Source organism: Macaca thibetana, chromosome 8, assembly GCF_024542745.1.
Source record: "Macaca thibetana thibetana isolate TM-01 chromosome 8, ASM2454274v1, whole genome shotgun sequence".
Lineage (NCBI taxonomy): Eukaryota > Metazoa > Chordata > Mammalia > Primates > Cercopithecidae > Macaca > Macaca thibetana.
Window position 1 is genome coordinate 114,462,061 of NC_065585.1, and position 15,196 is coordinate 114,477,256.

Below are 15,196 nucleotides of genomic sequence, written 5' to 3' on the forward strand. Positions count from 1 at the left end.
AATTTGGCAGCAGGAGATGCCCTGCTCTGAATGAGGCAGGAATCTGAACGTAAAATTGATACAGCGCCTAGAGTGGATCTTACTTTTCAAGCTGCTACTGTCTTGCAACTCAATGAGATGTCTTTTGTTTGCCTAAGGCTGTGTTTTTTTCAGAGTTGCCCAGACCCTGAGATGGGCTCTAATGGATGTCACGCCCAGTTCATTCCTTCCACTCACTGTTAGTCGCTTAACTAACATTCACATACTTACCCTGTGCCTGTCCTCATGGAGAGGACAGAAGCAAGCTTTCCTGATGGGTGCCATGGTAGGGCGGCCCTGGTGCACCCAGGAGGGCCTGGGGGGTTGAGGGAGTTGGCCCTAGAGTGCTCTGAGGACACAGGGCAGTCGGGAGATGTCCGGGCTACGTGGTGCGCACGGAGAAGGGTTGGGCGGGCTGTGGGAAGGAGGGTTCACCAGCGCTTCTGCTTAAGCAGAAATAGCAATCCCAGGCCAAGAAAGGGGAACATGGGTGGGGATGTCATCAGAGCTGGCCCCTGTCCTCATCCCCCAACCCCGAACCCCCCCTGCCTCTACTTGGCAACTTCAACAGGGTTTGGGGCAGCTGAAAATTTGGCATCATCTTTCCTCATGATGCTTGTGAAGAAGAAAAGACACACCCTTTGTGTCTTAGGTTTCCTCTGAGAAGGGAGAGGGAAGCCAGGGCACCTTGTCCTTGAGTCCTGCTTAAGAATTTGATGCCAACCAATGGAAGCCTTTAGAGAAAACGAATAATGAAGGCTTGGCTTTATTTACTGTGTTTTTTATTTACTGCTGAAGGTGCAGCCCCAACAGAGACAGAGCTCTTTTAAGAAAATGAGGCTCAGGGCGTGGCCTGGAATGGAAGAGAAAAGCTGCATGGACTTCAGCCGCTTGGCGTAAGTCAGAGGCTGCACTCCTAGTTCGGGGAGAGCTGCTAGGATCCTGACGGTTTTAGGGGCGGCCAGATCTTCATGTGATCGTGTAGCTTGAAGATGGTGGGGAAAAGGCAGGCCGGGTGGGCATGTGCCATACTGAGGGTGCAGTCAGGGGACTCCCAGAAGGCACAGCCTCTCCTGGTGTCATCCAGACACGTGCCAAACGCAGGCTGGAGGATCAGGGAGTGGGATGTGCAGAGGGGCTTTCCTGGCTCGGTGTTGCCCTCTTACCCAGGTGGTGTGCAGCAGTCTGCGTGAGCCTTTCCCAGTCATTTTAAATGCACAAAAGGACCAATGTTCAAAATGGAACACTTCCATCTCTTTGTTTGGGTCGGTCACTTCCCAAATAATCACTTTGATCCAAAGAAATCCCAGCCAGTCTGTATTCAGTTATACATTTTATTCTCTAATAGGTACAATACTAAAATAAACACAAATTAAAAAAAAGTTTTATTAAAACAAAACTGTACAAAAAAGCAGTATACTACATTTTAATTACAGAACAGTCTACTGTCCAAAAGGCACTAATCCAGAATAGGAGATACAATGATACAGGACTCATTTGAACTATTTTATTCAATACAATAGAGCGCTTGTTTCTTTGACCATTTACATCTAGAAACAAGGGCTTTTTGCTACAGCCATTACACATTGTTATAAATATGAGTCCTACGGGTGGAGGTGCAGTATCGCTCTCCCTAGAGGAGGTTCCCATTAGAGGGACCACTGTGGAGCTCAGAGGCGGATGGCAGCAGTGGGTGGGGCCTGGGACCTGCCACATGGTTGGCCCGTCAGCCCCTGGGCACCCGGAGCTTGTCTTTCAGCCTGGCCTCTGGTGGTTGGTTTCTGGCCATTACTGGCAGCCACTTTCACCCCCTCTTGTGTTTTAGCACCGGCAAAGTGGGTTCTGAGAAGCTCCAGGTAACTGGGGCTGGAGGTGTGGGGGATGAAGCGTCAGCAGCGGGGAGGCATTGTGGTAACCTGATCTGAAGAAAGGCAGCAACTACTCAGAAGAGGGAGACGAAGCCCAGGGACAGCCGATGAGCCGGGCTACAGCCAGGCAGAGCCACCTGCTGCTTTCTGGGCAAACTCCTGGCCCCAAAATATGAGGGGCTGTTCCAAAGTTCAGAGACATCCTGTGTCCTTTCCTGGTGGATCCAGAAAAGTGACATCGGATCATCTTTTGTCTTGGAAGTTGATTTTTACGAGTGGGATTTTGCTTCCCAGAGGGAAGTCAAAATACAGTGACCAGCCTGAAGTGGGGGAGCCCTTTCCCTCCCTCAGTCCCACCTCAGGACCACGAGTGGCTCCAGGTCCCAGGTCCCACCACACCGTGTAGGGGAGCTGAACTCTGCTGGCTTACCTGTCTGTGTTTGGTGGCCAAGACAACTCTAAGCCCCATGTTTATTCTTTAATGGCCTCTGGACCTCAGGAAGAGAGATACTGCAGCTTTCCAAACAGTGTCATACACATATAAGACAAAGACAGGCATCTGATGTTAACAAAAATAAGTAACAAAGAAATAGGATTAAACCAATCTCTTCTCACAGCATCCTATACTACATCCTCCTTCTGCTTAGCAGAAAATTGTACGTACACAAAAATACAAATACACAATTTTGTAGAACAGTCTGATTTTAATATATTTATATATATTTATATTTATACGAGTGGCAGGTTAGTTCATTATATAGAGCTTTTTGCACTTTTGGCTCATACGCAACAAGGCTTATAAATTCAGCTTCAGCTTTCATTCAGGTTTTATAGCTTTTGAACAATTGTTTTCACATTTAAAGCAGCATCCAATTTGCACTAGGAGTTTGTGGTGATTATAGGAAAGACAGGGTCAGGAGGTTATCGAAGGGGCAGGGCGGGGGAGATACATTCCAGTGTGTGTGGTGATGGACGGAGGATGCCGTGGGACAGAGCTTACCATGATGACCCCTTGAGGTAGACTGAACACCTTACAGCAGACTCAGACACAGGTGTGACTCACCCTCAGGGACACATGGTGTACAAGATGGACAGGGACTAGAGGAGACGCCAAGGGGAAACACGAAGACTAAGACACACAGCAGCCGAGGCAGGGAGGAGCGCGCTGCCCCCACGCCCATGTGGCAGGGATCCCGCATGGCCCATCTTAGAAACTCAACTTATTTGGTGGATGCGAAACACTTCAGGCAATCCCAAGGCATCTGCTCCGGGGTATCCGACGAGATTACAGCCGTTAAGCTTGCTTTCCATTTCATAACTTGCTGTGCAGCTAGTTACCACCCCCATGCTGAAGAGTAAAGCAAAGGTGCCGCGGTTCGGCAGTGGAATCCACCCCCAGCACTCTGCTCGCGCTGGAGCTTTCAAGTCCGGTTACGTGAGAACAGACTAGGACTCTCTTGCTGCCTCTAATTGCATTTCACTGTCGCCCTCCCCAGTGCTCTGCACTCTCACTTACATTCATCTCTTCCCTAGACAATTACAACTAGGGTAATCAACAAGCACTTGGTAGAACCTGCAAAAATAGCATCTGGAGAACTGAGGGATGACGCACTGCCAAGGGCCTGGTTTGGTTTACATGCTACAGAAAAGCCTCATTCTCATGATCACCACAGCACTGTTCCCCCATTCGATCACCTTTGTCAGCCTGCCTTCCCTTCTCTATCAGGTCATAATTCCACTGGCAAGTTTGCCCATGTGTCAAATATGAATACCCAGTGTTTTGGGTCATTACATTGTCTGAACAAAAATGCTGGATTATTAATGAAAATAAAGTGCCTGGGTATGGATTGTTCCATTTTGCAAAACCTTTTAATGCACCAACAAATCATCTGAGCGCTGCTTAGTGATGTGATTTGAACAGAGTGCAGTCACAAAATAATCTGTCGTACACCCATCACAGAATAAAGGCCCCATATTTAGATCAGACTTAAATTATTTTTTAAAAAAGAAACAAATACACTCACACTCATTTCCAAAGACACACTTTGGATCTGAATGCCCGACTGCTGGTTTTCCCAAGCCCTCGTGAGCAGACACCCCGATCCCTCTAGTCTAGGAAGAGAGGGCTCGCAAAGGCAGCTGGGGTTCCAGTGGCTCATGCTGGCAGCTGAGTCAGGCTCATGAGCTAGGATGATTCGACGCTTTGCCCTCTTGGATGTGGATACATTTCCAACTCCTACCAAAGCCAGAGCTGGAATGCTGCTGTGAGGCTGTCTTGCTCTCCTGTCTTCTTAGTGGCTACTGAGATTTCCCTAAGCAGACTTAAATTCTCTATGAACCAAGACCAAAACCACATAAACAGAAACAGCCCTAAAGAAACAAACGCTGGAAAACAGTGATGAAGCCAGCCTGCTGTGGCTGTGAAGCGATCTCCCCCGCTAGTTTGTCCCTGCCTTGTTCTGCCTGCAGAACGCCAGGGACACTGGAGAGGGGCAGCCGCCCTGTGCCCACCCTCAAGGGCCAGTGCAGGGTGGGGAGGGATGGGGACAGGGCACAGGCCGACTCTCTGGCAGGTTCCAGAGGTCTGTAACTTGCTTAGGCACTTAAAAAACATAAACAAAAATTTATCCTTGAAAAGTACTGCATACCCAATGTGACCATGGCCGTGGAAGGCAGGGCGAGCCCGGGCTGGGGGGAGGTCATAGAAGGCGGTGGGCTCTTCCAGGGGAGGCAATGATGACGCACTTGGCATCTCTCGGCAAGGGGAGTGTCCTGCCTTGCAGCCAGCGTGTGTCTGACGACACCAGTGCTGTGATGGCTTAGGGGCCAGGGACTTGGCCCAGCAGAGGCCTTCCCATGACCGTGTTCTACAGCCCCCTGGAAAAGTGGCTAGAAGAGGCAGGGGTGGGGAGGCTCCCAGGGTCTATCCAGATGCCCGCCATGGGTCGGGGAGGCACAGGCTGCACACGCTTTCTAGAGTCAACATGAGGCAACTATTAGGAAAAGAGGAGGCCCTTCTGAGTGTTCCGACAAAACTGAGGAGCAGTCAGGGGACGCCCTGCCCAAGCTCCCAGTGCTTTGAAAGAAAAGCTCCACTCCCCACCTCCAGAACTTTGGTTTTGGTTTCAGGGTGCCCGTTTTCAGAGATGCAGTGTTAAGGGGATCACCGATTCTAACATAATGAAATGTGGTTTTCAAGGCATACAACAATGCTGCCTGAAAGCAGCCACCACTGAACACACGTCTTCATGCGGCCCACTCTTCTAACTCTGTCCCTGCCCCCCGTGAATCTGGTTTAAGAACAAGAGTTCAATGGAACACACCAGAGTGGCTGCTGCTCACATTAGTATGACTGATGTCATTCTGTGTCCAGCTTAATACCTCCAGCAAATGATGAGGTGGAAAAGTGACTCTCACGAGTTTATGCTGGGATCTTAGTTCCAGTAATGGAAGGAAAGGAGAGGTTACTGTGCTCAAAGGAAGCCACAAAACATGACTGAAATTTAGACTTAGCCCGAAGTGACAGGAAGTTGAAAAAGTCCTAAAGGGAAGAAGGAATAAACCTTGAAACACAAATTCTGTGACTTGTCACTGCCACAGACACTGGTTTGTGAGAGCCATGAGTTCCTTCCTAGGGAGGAATCAAACTACTCCCATTCCAAAATCCCAATGGCACCCCAGCCACCACCAGATGCAAAATCTGGACCGATAACAAAATGCAAGGCACATACACCTTTTCTCTTTCAAATTAAGGAGGCTTTTTGGGGATTGGAGGTTGGATAATAACGTAACTATGTACCTATTACAGGTACATAGGATCCAGGGAGACTCTCACAAGGACCAGTCCACAGCTGTGGCTTTGCTTCTGAGATGGTTCCAAGATGCCCACAACAGGGCAGAGCAGATCAGAAGAGAGACCATGAGAGAGCCAACCCCTAGAGGACCACTTATGTTTGATGGAAAAGAGGTAGACAGGTGGAGAAGGGAAGAAATGTGGAACTTTAGTTAGCCGAGTCCTCAGGTCAGCTTGGCACCCATGTCCCTTGTTCAATGTCCCTAACAACAGTCACCGCAGTTCCACGTGAAATGTGACAGGACAGGAACCAGACCTCTACCTCAAAGGAGCTCGTGCTTCAGCTGGATTCTGACTTCTAGAAAGTTCTTACGCTGAGCCCAAATCAAGGTATGTCTTTGCAGTCAGGACCCATGAGGAGCCAGGGAGGCCTGAGGCAGTGCAGACACTGATCTAATTCCAGAACCCCAGACCCTCGGGTTCTAGAGAGAAGGAGGGGCCAGCTGGGCAAGATGCTCCTGAACACAGCAGGAGCCCCGAAGGAACGACCAGGGAAGTGCTACAAGAGCGGAAGAGAGAAGACAGGAAGCGCAAGAAGGTTTCCTGGTCTCTGCCTTTGCTAACTGCAGGCAAGGGGTGCTGGAGTTCAAGTTCCCCTCAGCCACACAGGCTTCCCACGTGTCAACCACTGCGGCGCCTCCCTGCACTCCTGTCCTCACCACTGACCAAGGAGGAAGACTCTGGAGAGGCTGTAGCATCCAGACCCTCACGGAGGGAGTTCAGCTCACAGAGGTGGGGGCGATGCCACAGCGCGCCTGGGGGTACCTGGCACTGCTGCGTGAGAAAACCAACCAGGTTAGTGTTCAGAGGGCAGACTGTCCTATGCGGTCTGTTGTTTGAAGATGAATGTCCTACTGAAATGAAAGAAACGAGGGGAGACTTGCCTTGACGTGGGCGAGGGGACTTGCTTGGTGTTGGGTCATGAGGCAGCACACATGTCCAGCACGACGCCCCGCACACAGTACGTGCTCAGAAAACATGGGCTGTATTGACTTTGGGGTGCTTGGGAGACCTGTGCGTTTGTCTCTGTCATACTATGATTTACAGTGGTGGCATCTTTAGTTTCCTACAAGAACAAAACCCACATATTTCATGGGTAAGCACTGCCTCGATTTTCACTGATTTTGGTAAGCTGAGTTGTGATGGAGAGGGGTGGGGGCTGCTGATAAAGGAATATATGGTTGGGGTTTTCTGAAGCACCAGAGTGGCCTGCAGAAGCATTTGGGAAGGGAGGTGTCTCTCCAACTTCGGTTCTTTTGAAGTAGCACCATCCCTGAGGCAGCACCTCTAATACCTTGATCCCTAAGACAGGGGTTCCATTAGAAGGTTTTAACTGTGGTGGTGTTTTGAGTGTAGGTGGATCATCAGAATGTTCTGCTGATGATTTTAATGCATGTCTCACAAATCATAGAATTAGACCCATCCAGTCAGTTCTTACCATCTCTAATCTTAAGATGGATTCTAAATTCTAATGGAGATAGTCATCTTTTAGCAGCTGGGAAAATAGGAAAAGGAATGCTCTACTCTTTGGGGTCATAAATCTGTAATCATTCCAATTGTCATAAAGATAGGATCCCAAAGAAAACAGTTTCAACAACTGCATGCATGGATCTTGAATGCAGGTGTGCAAGGACTGGGTGGGAATGAGGTTGCTTTCAGGGCCTATAAGAGGAGGAATACTGAAGGAATACTACACATTTTTTTGTAGGTATTTTGCGGGGAATGAAAAGATTCCCAAGGCCTAAGAGCCTTTCCCTAAATTCTCTAGGTGTGTGTATTTTCAGGGAAGAGGAAAATTTTAAATCAGTAGCCTACTTCAGCATTCTCATGAAACTGATTTGCAACTAGCATTTCAACTAGGTTAGGATTCCTTTTGGTATATGGAGGGGGAAAGATCTGTACAAAGAGAAGCAGCAAAATATGAAAAAAGGCCAGAGTTGTACTCTCCCCAGTGGCTAGCCAAACCAACCCTGGAGTGTCCAGACCTGGAAAAGAAAAGGCTCATGGTCCCAGGCTCACCCAGCACAAGTGTGAGCCTCTTGGGCATGGAACCGCTTGCAAAAGGCCATTTGGCACTATGTCTGGTGCTGGTATCCTTGTAGACTCATTCTTGATCATATAATTGAATAAAGACCTCTGCAAGTGATGGGGGAAAAAAAACAAAGCCACATTCTAGGGAAAGGTGAGTTGGTGACTCAGCAGCTCCTGTCCAGTGTGACACTTCCGGAGAAAAGTAGGGGACCATGGTCAGGGACTGTGTATGGCATCAAGCCCACATGATGTCCTGTGCGACAGGGAGCACGGAAGAGACAGGAGGAAGAGTGGGAGGGAGAGAACATGAACTTGAGTGCCAGGGAGATGCTCACACTGGCACAGCGGAACAGTGGGGAAGACTCAGGGCAACAGCGCCGGTGGGAGGGGGCACCTGCCAAGGGGTGTGAGAGGAGCGCACAGACACATGTGTCCCATGCTCCAGTAGCTTTAGAATGTCATGAATAGTACTCCATTCATGCCCCCACGTGTTTAAAGCCTGTGTTAGTTATGTGTGTGCTGTCATGTTGTCTGAGTCTTAGGATTCAATGAGGAAACCTTGATTCAATTTTCTGTAAACTTCTGTTTGGGAAATGCTTTCTGATAGTGACATCAATGGAAATATCAAGCAACCAAGGGAAATCTGAAGATCCCAGAGAGCCCAGCAAGCAGCAGTGTCCTCGAGTTAGGCAAGCAAGGGCCCTGAGCTGGGCAGACCATGAGCTGGGCAGACCATGGGCTGGAACGCACTAGAGGCTGGTCAGAAGGGCTCCTTCTGGGGTCCCGACTGTGGTTTCTGCCAGAGATGGAGCAAGTTGGAACTGGATGTTGAATGAAGTTTCAAAGAACTTAGAAGTCAAATGGGGAACAATAATCAAAGGCTTCCATTTTGAAGCTGAAACAACTCCAAATTCTGCTGTTTCACTTAGGGGAGAACAGAAGCACCATGTCATTATTTTAGTTTACAGAGCTGCTGTTCCAAATGTTCTTGGGAGCATTAGTGCTAAGAGGGAACAGGGGATGGGAGCGCTGCCATTTCCAATCACATAAAGGACAGAAATTCTTTTAATTATGACCATGCCAATCTACATCCTGCTAAAACAGCTAATTACATGTCAGGAGGACACTCAGTCATTCAGAACAATTGCCATTATATTTTTATATATTCATTCTATGCCACCCCCCTCAATTACCATGGTTACAATTTGAAAAGATTCAGTCCAACCTTCATTTGATCACAGCACACCAATGTGAATTTGAGAGTTAATTATGGCTATACAGAGCCACTCTTACTTAAAAGAAGAGAAAATGAAAATGGAGTCGAGGGAGCCGGCATCCCAAGACTTCTCAAGTGGGAGCCGGGTTGTGCATGCCCACGCCGGCCGCACCAACCAACTGGAGGGCAGCCGAGCAGGCACGGACACAGCTGTCCAGACTGGGGCCGACCAACCTGCAAACCTGCCACATGAAAGGAGTGTCAGGAGAGGAGAAAGGCACGGCTCCCCTTCAGCTGCATCCCTCTGGATGCGGTTATGGGGCTGGCTGATGAGACAGACAATGGGTGTGGCATGTGGGTAGTAAACTGTCTCATGGTGTAAAAATGCTTGTCACATTTCATGTGAACAGAATCAACTAGAAAGTTCTGCCACAAATGTCAAAGGAAGAACGACAAAGAGGTTCAGTGCTCCGCATGCCTGTAATCCCGAGGCATCTATGTCACTGAGATAAGAATGGGCAGCCAGCAAATCTTCCCTCCCTCCCCTCATGTATCTCTTCCGTCTTGATTTAAAACAAAGCCAGTGTTAGAGGAGACTGGAGTTTTCAGATTGCTGGCTTGCTTTTTGCTGCCATTTCTATTCCTCATCAAGAAAATAATACAGCTAATACTGAAACTTTCAATTTACGAACTTCCAGGTTTGAAAATACATAGATATGAACAAAGTTACCTTTCAGAGATGAGTGACTCAACTATTGGCTCTGCAAGATCACAAGACAGTAGCTTATCACTTTCAGTTTATAGGTGGAATTGAGGGACAGCCTTTCCAAACACAACCTGCATGTGAGAGGAGTTTCTGTAATCAGAAAACAGAATGTTGGCTTGTATCTGAGAAGCCTTTCCTATCACCTTAGTATGATAGTTCTCTGGAGAGCTGTAAGGAAATCTTTCTTTTAAAGTGGTGGTCATCTTTGAAACCAAGCATGCTGAAGGAAGTAGAGCACATTACAGGAAAAGAAAGGCCCTCTGCTCTGACCGCACACCACCATAACATCCTGACAGATGACCTGGCATGGACAGCTGCCTTTCCAGGAAAATATTCCACTCTCATCAGGGAACACTGGACTGGATAACTTAGGTATTCCTAGGCGAAGTAAGTCAGACAATATGGAAACGAAGAAATAAAAAGAGGGCTTTCAGGGCACGCAGCTCAGTTTGCCAAATTCAACATGGCTGACAACTGATCCCCAAATCCCGAGTAAACACCCTTGCTATGTAATGAGCACAAGCAAAAAAAAAAAACAAAAGGAATGCCTTATATGTGTCATTCCCACCCCTGCCCCAGGACATCCCCCCACCCCATCCCACACTCCCCAAAGATACCACCAGCAGGAGCTGGGCAATGTGCCCAACTTTCACTTGGGAAATCTTGACAAATCAATCCGGCTCAGTAAAGCTATAAATGGATTTGGCTGGTCTCAATGCAGCCCCAATGAATACAGTAGTAAAACATTACTAATAATCACAACAAAATGATAAAATCTATCATCTCTCTGACATGATTCAGATCACAGAGATTAACACAGAAACCAACGCACAATGGTGAGGGCCAGGGTTCTTCAATGTAGTGTGCTATTGAGCACAGGATCATCAACAAGAAAAATTATTGCCTAAGAATCTGTTGGGACACACTGGGGAGAAAATACTCTGGTTGTTCCCTGAACAACAAAAGACAAAAAACAATTTTAAAAGGCAGAGCCACAAATTAAATGGGAAGACTGCTTCTAACCAAACCCTCTGAAGACCAGAGAGTAAAGACTTAAGACTTCACATTTTTAGGAAGAGGAAGGGAGGGAGGGTGGGTGGGAGAACATCTGTGGGAAAGGGATCATTTCCACTGTTGAGGGCAAAGATGATGAGGCTGTTCAGTGGAATATGTAGCTGGTCAAGACAGGGAGGAGTGTTTGTGTTAAGAGGTGGACCACATCCAGCTACTTTTCCCTGCTGTCACAAGATTAGAAAATTCCAGCAAAGAAGTCAGCTTAAGGCCTTGTCAGAGGGAAACAGAAGAGGAGCTATTCACAGACAGGATGAGGCTGGAGACTCCTGATTCAATGAGTCTGTTTATACTTGGTGCCTGATGGTTGATATCCAAGGGAGAAGTTTCTAAAGTCAACATTTCTTAAAGACAAACGTTAAACAGGCAGAAAGGAAATAACTATATTGGTCAATTCTTCAGTCATCTCCTTTGAGGTAAAATATATCTGGATATACGGACCTAACATAGGTGGTGATCACTGAACGGGCTGCCACCATCAATCTACCAAGAACTAGAGAACTGGATGTGTACACTTCTGCATTAATGATTTTCCTCCTCTCTGCCTCAGGTTCCTTCTTCCTGTGATGGGCCATGGGAATGTGAATATGGGGGTGGGGTGAGTGACAGGGATGGGGACTGTCCAGAGTCATAGGTGGGTGGAAGGCAACTACATTTATTAACCACTTAAAGAACTGTGATTTTGATTGTGAAGAAAATTGCTGTAAGGGCACTCCAACATTACCGGCTTTGCTGAAACAAATCAAAACATCTATTTGGGACTAAATAGCACTGAAGGGCTCAGGTAAGAATGCAGTGTGTTGCCCTCCCAGCCTTCATCTGCTGTTAGGGTTATCAACAGATGGGCAGAGATCTCATCAAGATGGCCCATTTTAAAAGGTCCCTGTGTCAGTGTTTCTAAAGTTTGGAAAGTTTACCCATCTGACCATAGTAATTCAATTAAGGTGTCTTTAAAGAAATAAATTATATGAATACCTGTTGGCAAGTTCCCCCATATCCCACTTCAAAAGACTTTTGAAAGTCTTCCTCGACAGGAACAGCCCCTGCAGGAGTCTCCTGGGGCCTGAAGGAGAGAGTGAAGTACAACCCGGGTCGGGCGGGGGGCGGGGCGGGGGGAGCAGAACAACCAAGAAGCACACAGTGTGAGTTTTCAGAGCCTGGCTGCTTTCCCTTCAGTAATAAGGAAGTTTAGGGTTTCTAGTTTAATTCCGCCACTAAAACCTGAAAAAGCTTAAGAGAGAAATATACTACCTAAAGACACTAGAAATATAACAGTAGCAGTGCCACACACCATTATAAGAACCAAGGTGGCCTGGACAAGATGGCAGAATTGAACTTGGTGACAAACAGAAAACTAACAGGTTTAAATCTAGGCCCAGAGGAAGTAAATTCTCACTCTTGGTGAAAAAGCAAAAGTGACATGTAAGGCAGTGGGTCTTCAGAGCAGCCAGCGGTCTTCTCCAATGACAAGAACAGCTGTGGGTGGAAGATGCCTTCCTCCTGCTCCCACTGAGCTCTCCAGGACATTCTCCTGCAGTGGCAGAAATATTCTTTCAGTTTCACCACATTGCCATATAGGGTCTGGTACTGCCCTTCATGGATGCGAACTTGCCTTTATTCTCTGAAGCTTTTTTCCTCCCGTAAAGGTGTTAAAACAATGAAACCTTTGAGTACATCTATGACAATCTTTGTAGTTCTTTAGAAACTGCAGCTGTCTTAACAGTTTGAGTCTGTTCCTTTAAAAAGACTAGCAAGTACAAATGATACTAGCAATCCCATGATAAAGAAGCTATCAATTATAATAATCTCCTTACAATCAATCATGGATGTGGCTTGTCAGAGTGGATATTTCTCTGTCTCCTTGTATTTTGATTCAACTGAGAATAAGCAGTCAAAATTCCACAAAAATGGAAATATGTTACATTTCCTTTAAGCAAAATAAAAGGAAAGCAAGAGAACACAATCTCCTAATTGAAATAAAAAGTCAGATAAACCAAGAAAGAATATGAGTTGGCCGCGGGGGGAGGCTCATTCCTGAGAATAACAAATGCTACTCTTGAATTTGTTGGTTCAAGTAATACAGTAAAACAGAAGAGACGGCTCCACTTTACTTCAATGCTTGGAAGCTGAAAAAAGTACATGTATTTTTTCCCCCTGAAATCCATGGACAACAGCAGGACCAGGCCCTGCATATAGCTCTTTAAAGTCACAGACATATATAAGGTGGCACTTTCATGCCCTCTCGAAGACTTTCCTCACACTCACATAAGCAGGATTAACAGATAAGGAAATGACGCAGTCAGCGTGTGCCTTAAGTGGAAGGAGACCAGCTGGAAACTGGCGGATATTCAGTATCTCCTGAATGAGAAAGAAAATTGAGGAAGGTCATTGAATACATTTGGTGGAGGAGTATGGGTGAAGAGGTAAGGAAACGGCACCTTCCTTTTATCTTAGAAATTGTTTTCAGGTAATGGACAAAAAGAAGCCCTGCTTAACAGCCAGCCCCACATGCCCCTTTAAACAAGGCTTCATTATACATAGGAGAGATGGAGCAAGGCAGAAACCACAGCAGTTGTGCCTCTTTCAGACGCACCCTGTGCTGCTACATTGAAGGCTCTTTCCTCTTACCCACAGTGACAGTGTGTCATTTAATCAGGATGCCAAGAGATCATTTTCATACAAGGCCAGCAGATGTAATTTTCTTTGATGCATGAATAGTTCATCATTTTGCTACTAGATGACAAGGTGATCACAGGGTGACTTTATAACACAAGTTCACTGTTTGGTATTTTGAGTTCTCAAAATGAAAAAAAGATTTATCAAATATAAATATCTTTAAAAAGTAACAAAAGTGCTACATATGTGATCAAGGAAAAAAATTCCATTAGTTACTGCCGCTTAAAGTAGATTAAACTTTACAAATATTACCACATCCATTATCAATATGGCTTCCAATTATTAAATAAATTGCCTGTAGCAATACAGCTTTTCACACCTCTCCAAGGACAGAGTAAAGAGAACAGCAAAGCAGTCCCATCGTGTTCTCGTACAGCCACAATGTGAGTAGGAAACGTCCCCTGCTTTTCTCTGCTCCTGTCTGGGCAAGTGTCTGCGTCTGTGACAGGCAGCACAACCCCACTATGAAGTCCTCTAGCGACCTCTCAGATTGAGGGGGCTTCCGTTTAATGGATACAAACACTGCAAGTTTTTTCACTCATTTTTGACCTTAGCTCCATCCTTGAAAGACTTTTTTGGTAGCAGGGAAAGGGGACACTGACAGGAGGCAAAGCAACTTCCACGATGGCCTCCAAAACTTTTCCAGGCAGGCACTGCTAACTATGCCGCGGAATGTACAGTGGTTCTGAAAACTGGACTTAGCATCCATTAGACATTCAGCTCATGTTTTTTTCCAATGCTCTCAAGCTGGGCCTTTTTTTTTTTTTTTTTTTTTTTTTTTTTTTTTTAATGACGTTTGGTTTTTGTCTTTGTTTTTAATCATGGTCCCAAAGGCAGAAGGCAGTATTTTATCTACTAAGTCACACAGCTTGTGAGAGGAAAGGATGTCTGTGTCAGGCATGTTAACTTCAAACAAAATCTGAGATTGACTTTTTCCATTGACATTCTTAGCACAGCACCCAAAGAAGTATAATCTAGCCACAGTGTGGCTATAATGAGGCACGGCTTATTGCAGCTGGAAATCAATTATCCTCACACTGAGGTGGGGATTCTAGTGTTCCTTTGACTCTGTGGATACTCCCCAAATGGTGTCTGTCATTCCTGTGCCACGACCTCAGCTTGCATCCTATCAGTCTTGGGGAAGGAAAAGGGGGTACAGACTAGTGTTACAAGAATCTAAAGGTACCCAAGATTTTACACATAGCCTAATATTTCAGAACTGAGGGCTATCTAAATACCTGGAAGCACTTTCTTGGAATGCTAAGACGGAGCAGCAAGATTTTCTAGCCTCACGGGCTGGGAGAGGGAAGTTTGGTTGGTTGGTTGGTTATTATTTACTGGGAATTAATACTGAGAGAGTATATGCAAAGGCTGAGGGCACCATGCCATCTTCACAGAACAAGACCCTAACGGCTACCTGACATACAAGAAACTGCAAGTTATACTGTAAGAACACATGTTAAGGACCGAGGAAAGTCTGCTAAGGTGCTACGTCTAAACTAAGTTAACTTGTCGTGTTTAACCTCCCTGATCAGTCATCATCCAGGGCCTCTGTCTTGATTTCGTTGGCTCCTTGTCGGGCCAATGCCAAGATAGTGTGGTTGACTGCTGCCATTTCCACAGCTAATGAGATGGGGTCTTGGTGGTCACTATGGCTCGTACTGTCATCCTAGATGTGCAGAAATAAGAAATGTTAT

At 46.5% G+C, this 15,196-nt stretch overlaps 2 protein-coding genes across 12 annotated transcripts in view; both read right to left on the minus strand.

Annotated features, from left to right (window-relative positions):
• The window catches only part of DCTN6 (dynactin subunit 6), a 1,120,059-nt gene extending 1,119,498 nt beyond the window's left edge, over nt 1-561 (minus strand). Inside the window, exon 1 of one of the 2 annotated variants that reach the window (XM_050802572.1) lies at nt 558-561. The gene's annotated coding sequence lies outside the window, so the exon portion shown is untranslated. The other variant, XM_050802578.1, reaches the window with a different exon arrangement.
• Nucleotides 562-1,338: 777 nt separating this feature from the next.
• Nucleotides 1,339-15,196, minus strand: part of HMBOX1 (homeobox containing 1) — a 176,300-nt gene continuing 162,442 nt past the window's right edge. For 8 of the 10 annotated variants that reach the window (XM_050802525.1, XM_050802524.1, XM_050802520.1 and 5 more), the window contains one exon: nt 1,339-15,168. In XM_050802525.1, the coding sequence (XP_050658482.1) occupies nt 15,031-15,168 (138 nt within the window). In that variant the 3' untranslated portion in view covers nt 1,339-15,030. The remainder of the gene's footprint in view (nt 15,169-15,196) is intronic. The other 2 variants (XM_050802526.1, XM_050802528.1) reach the window with 2 other exon arrangements.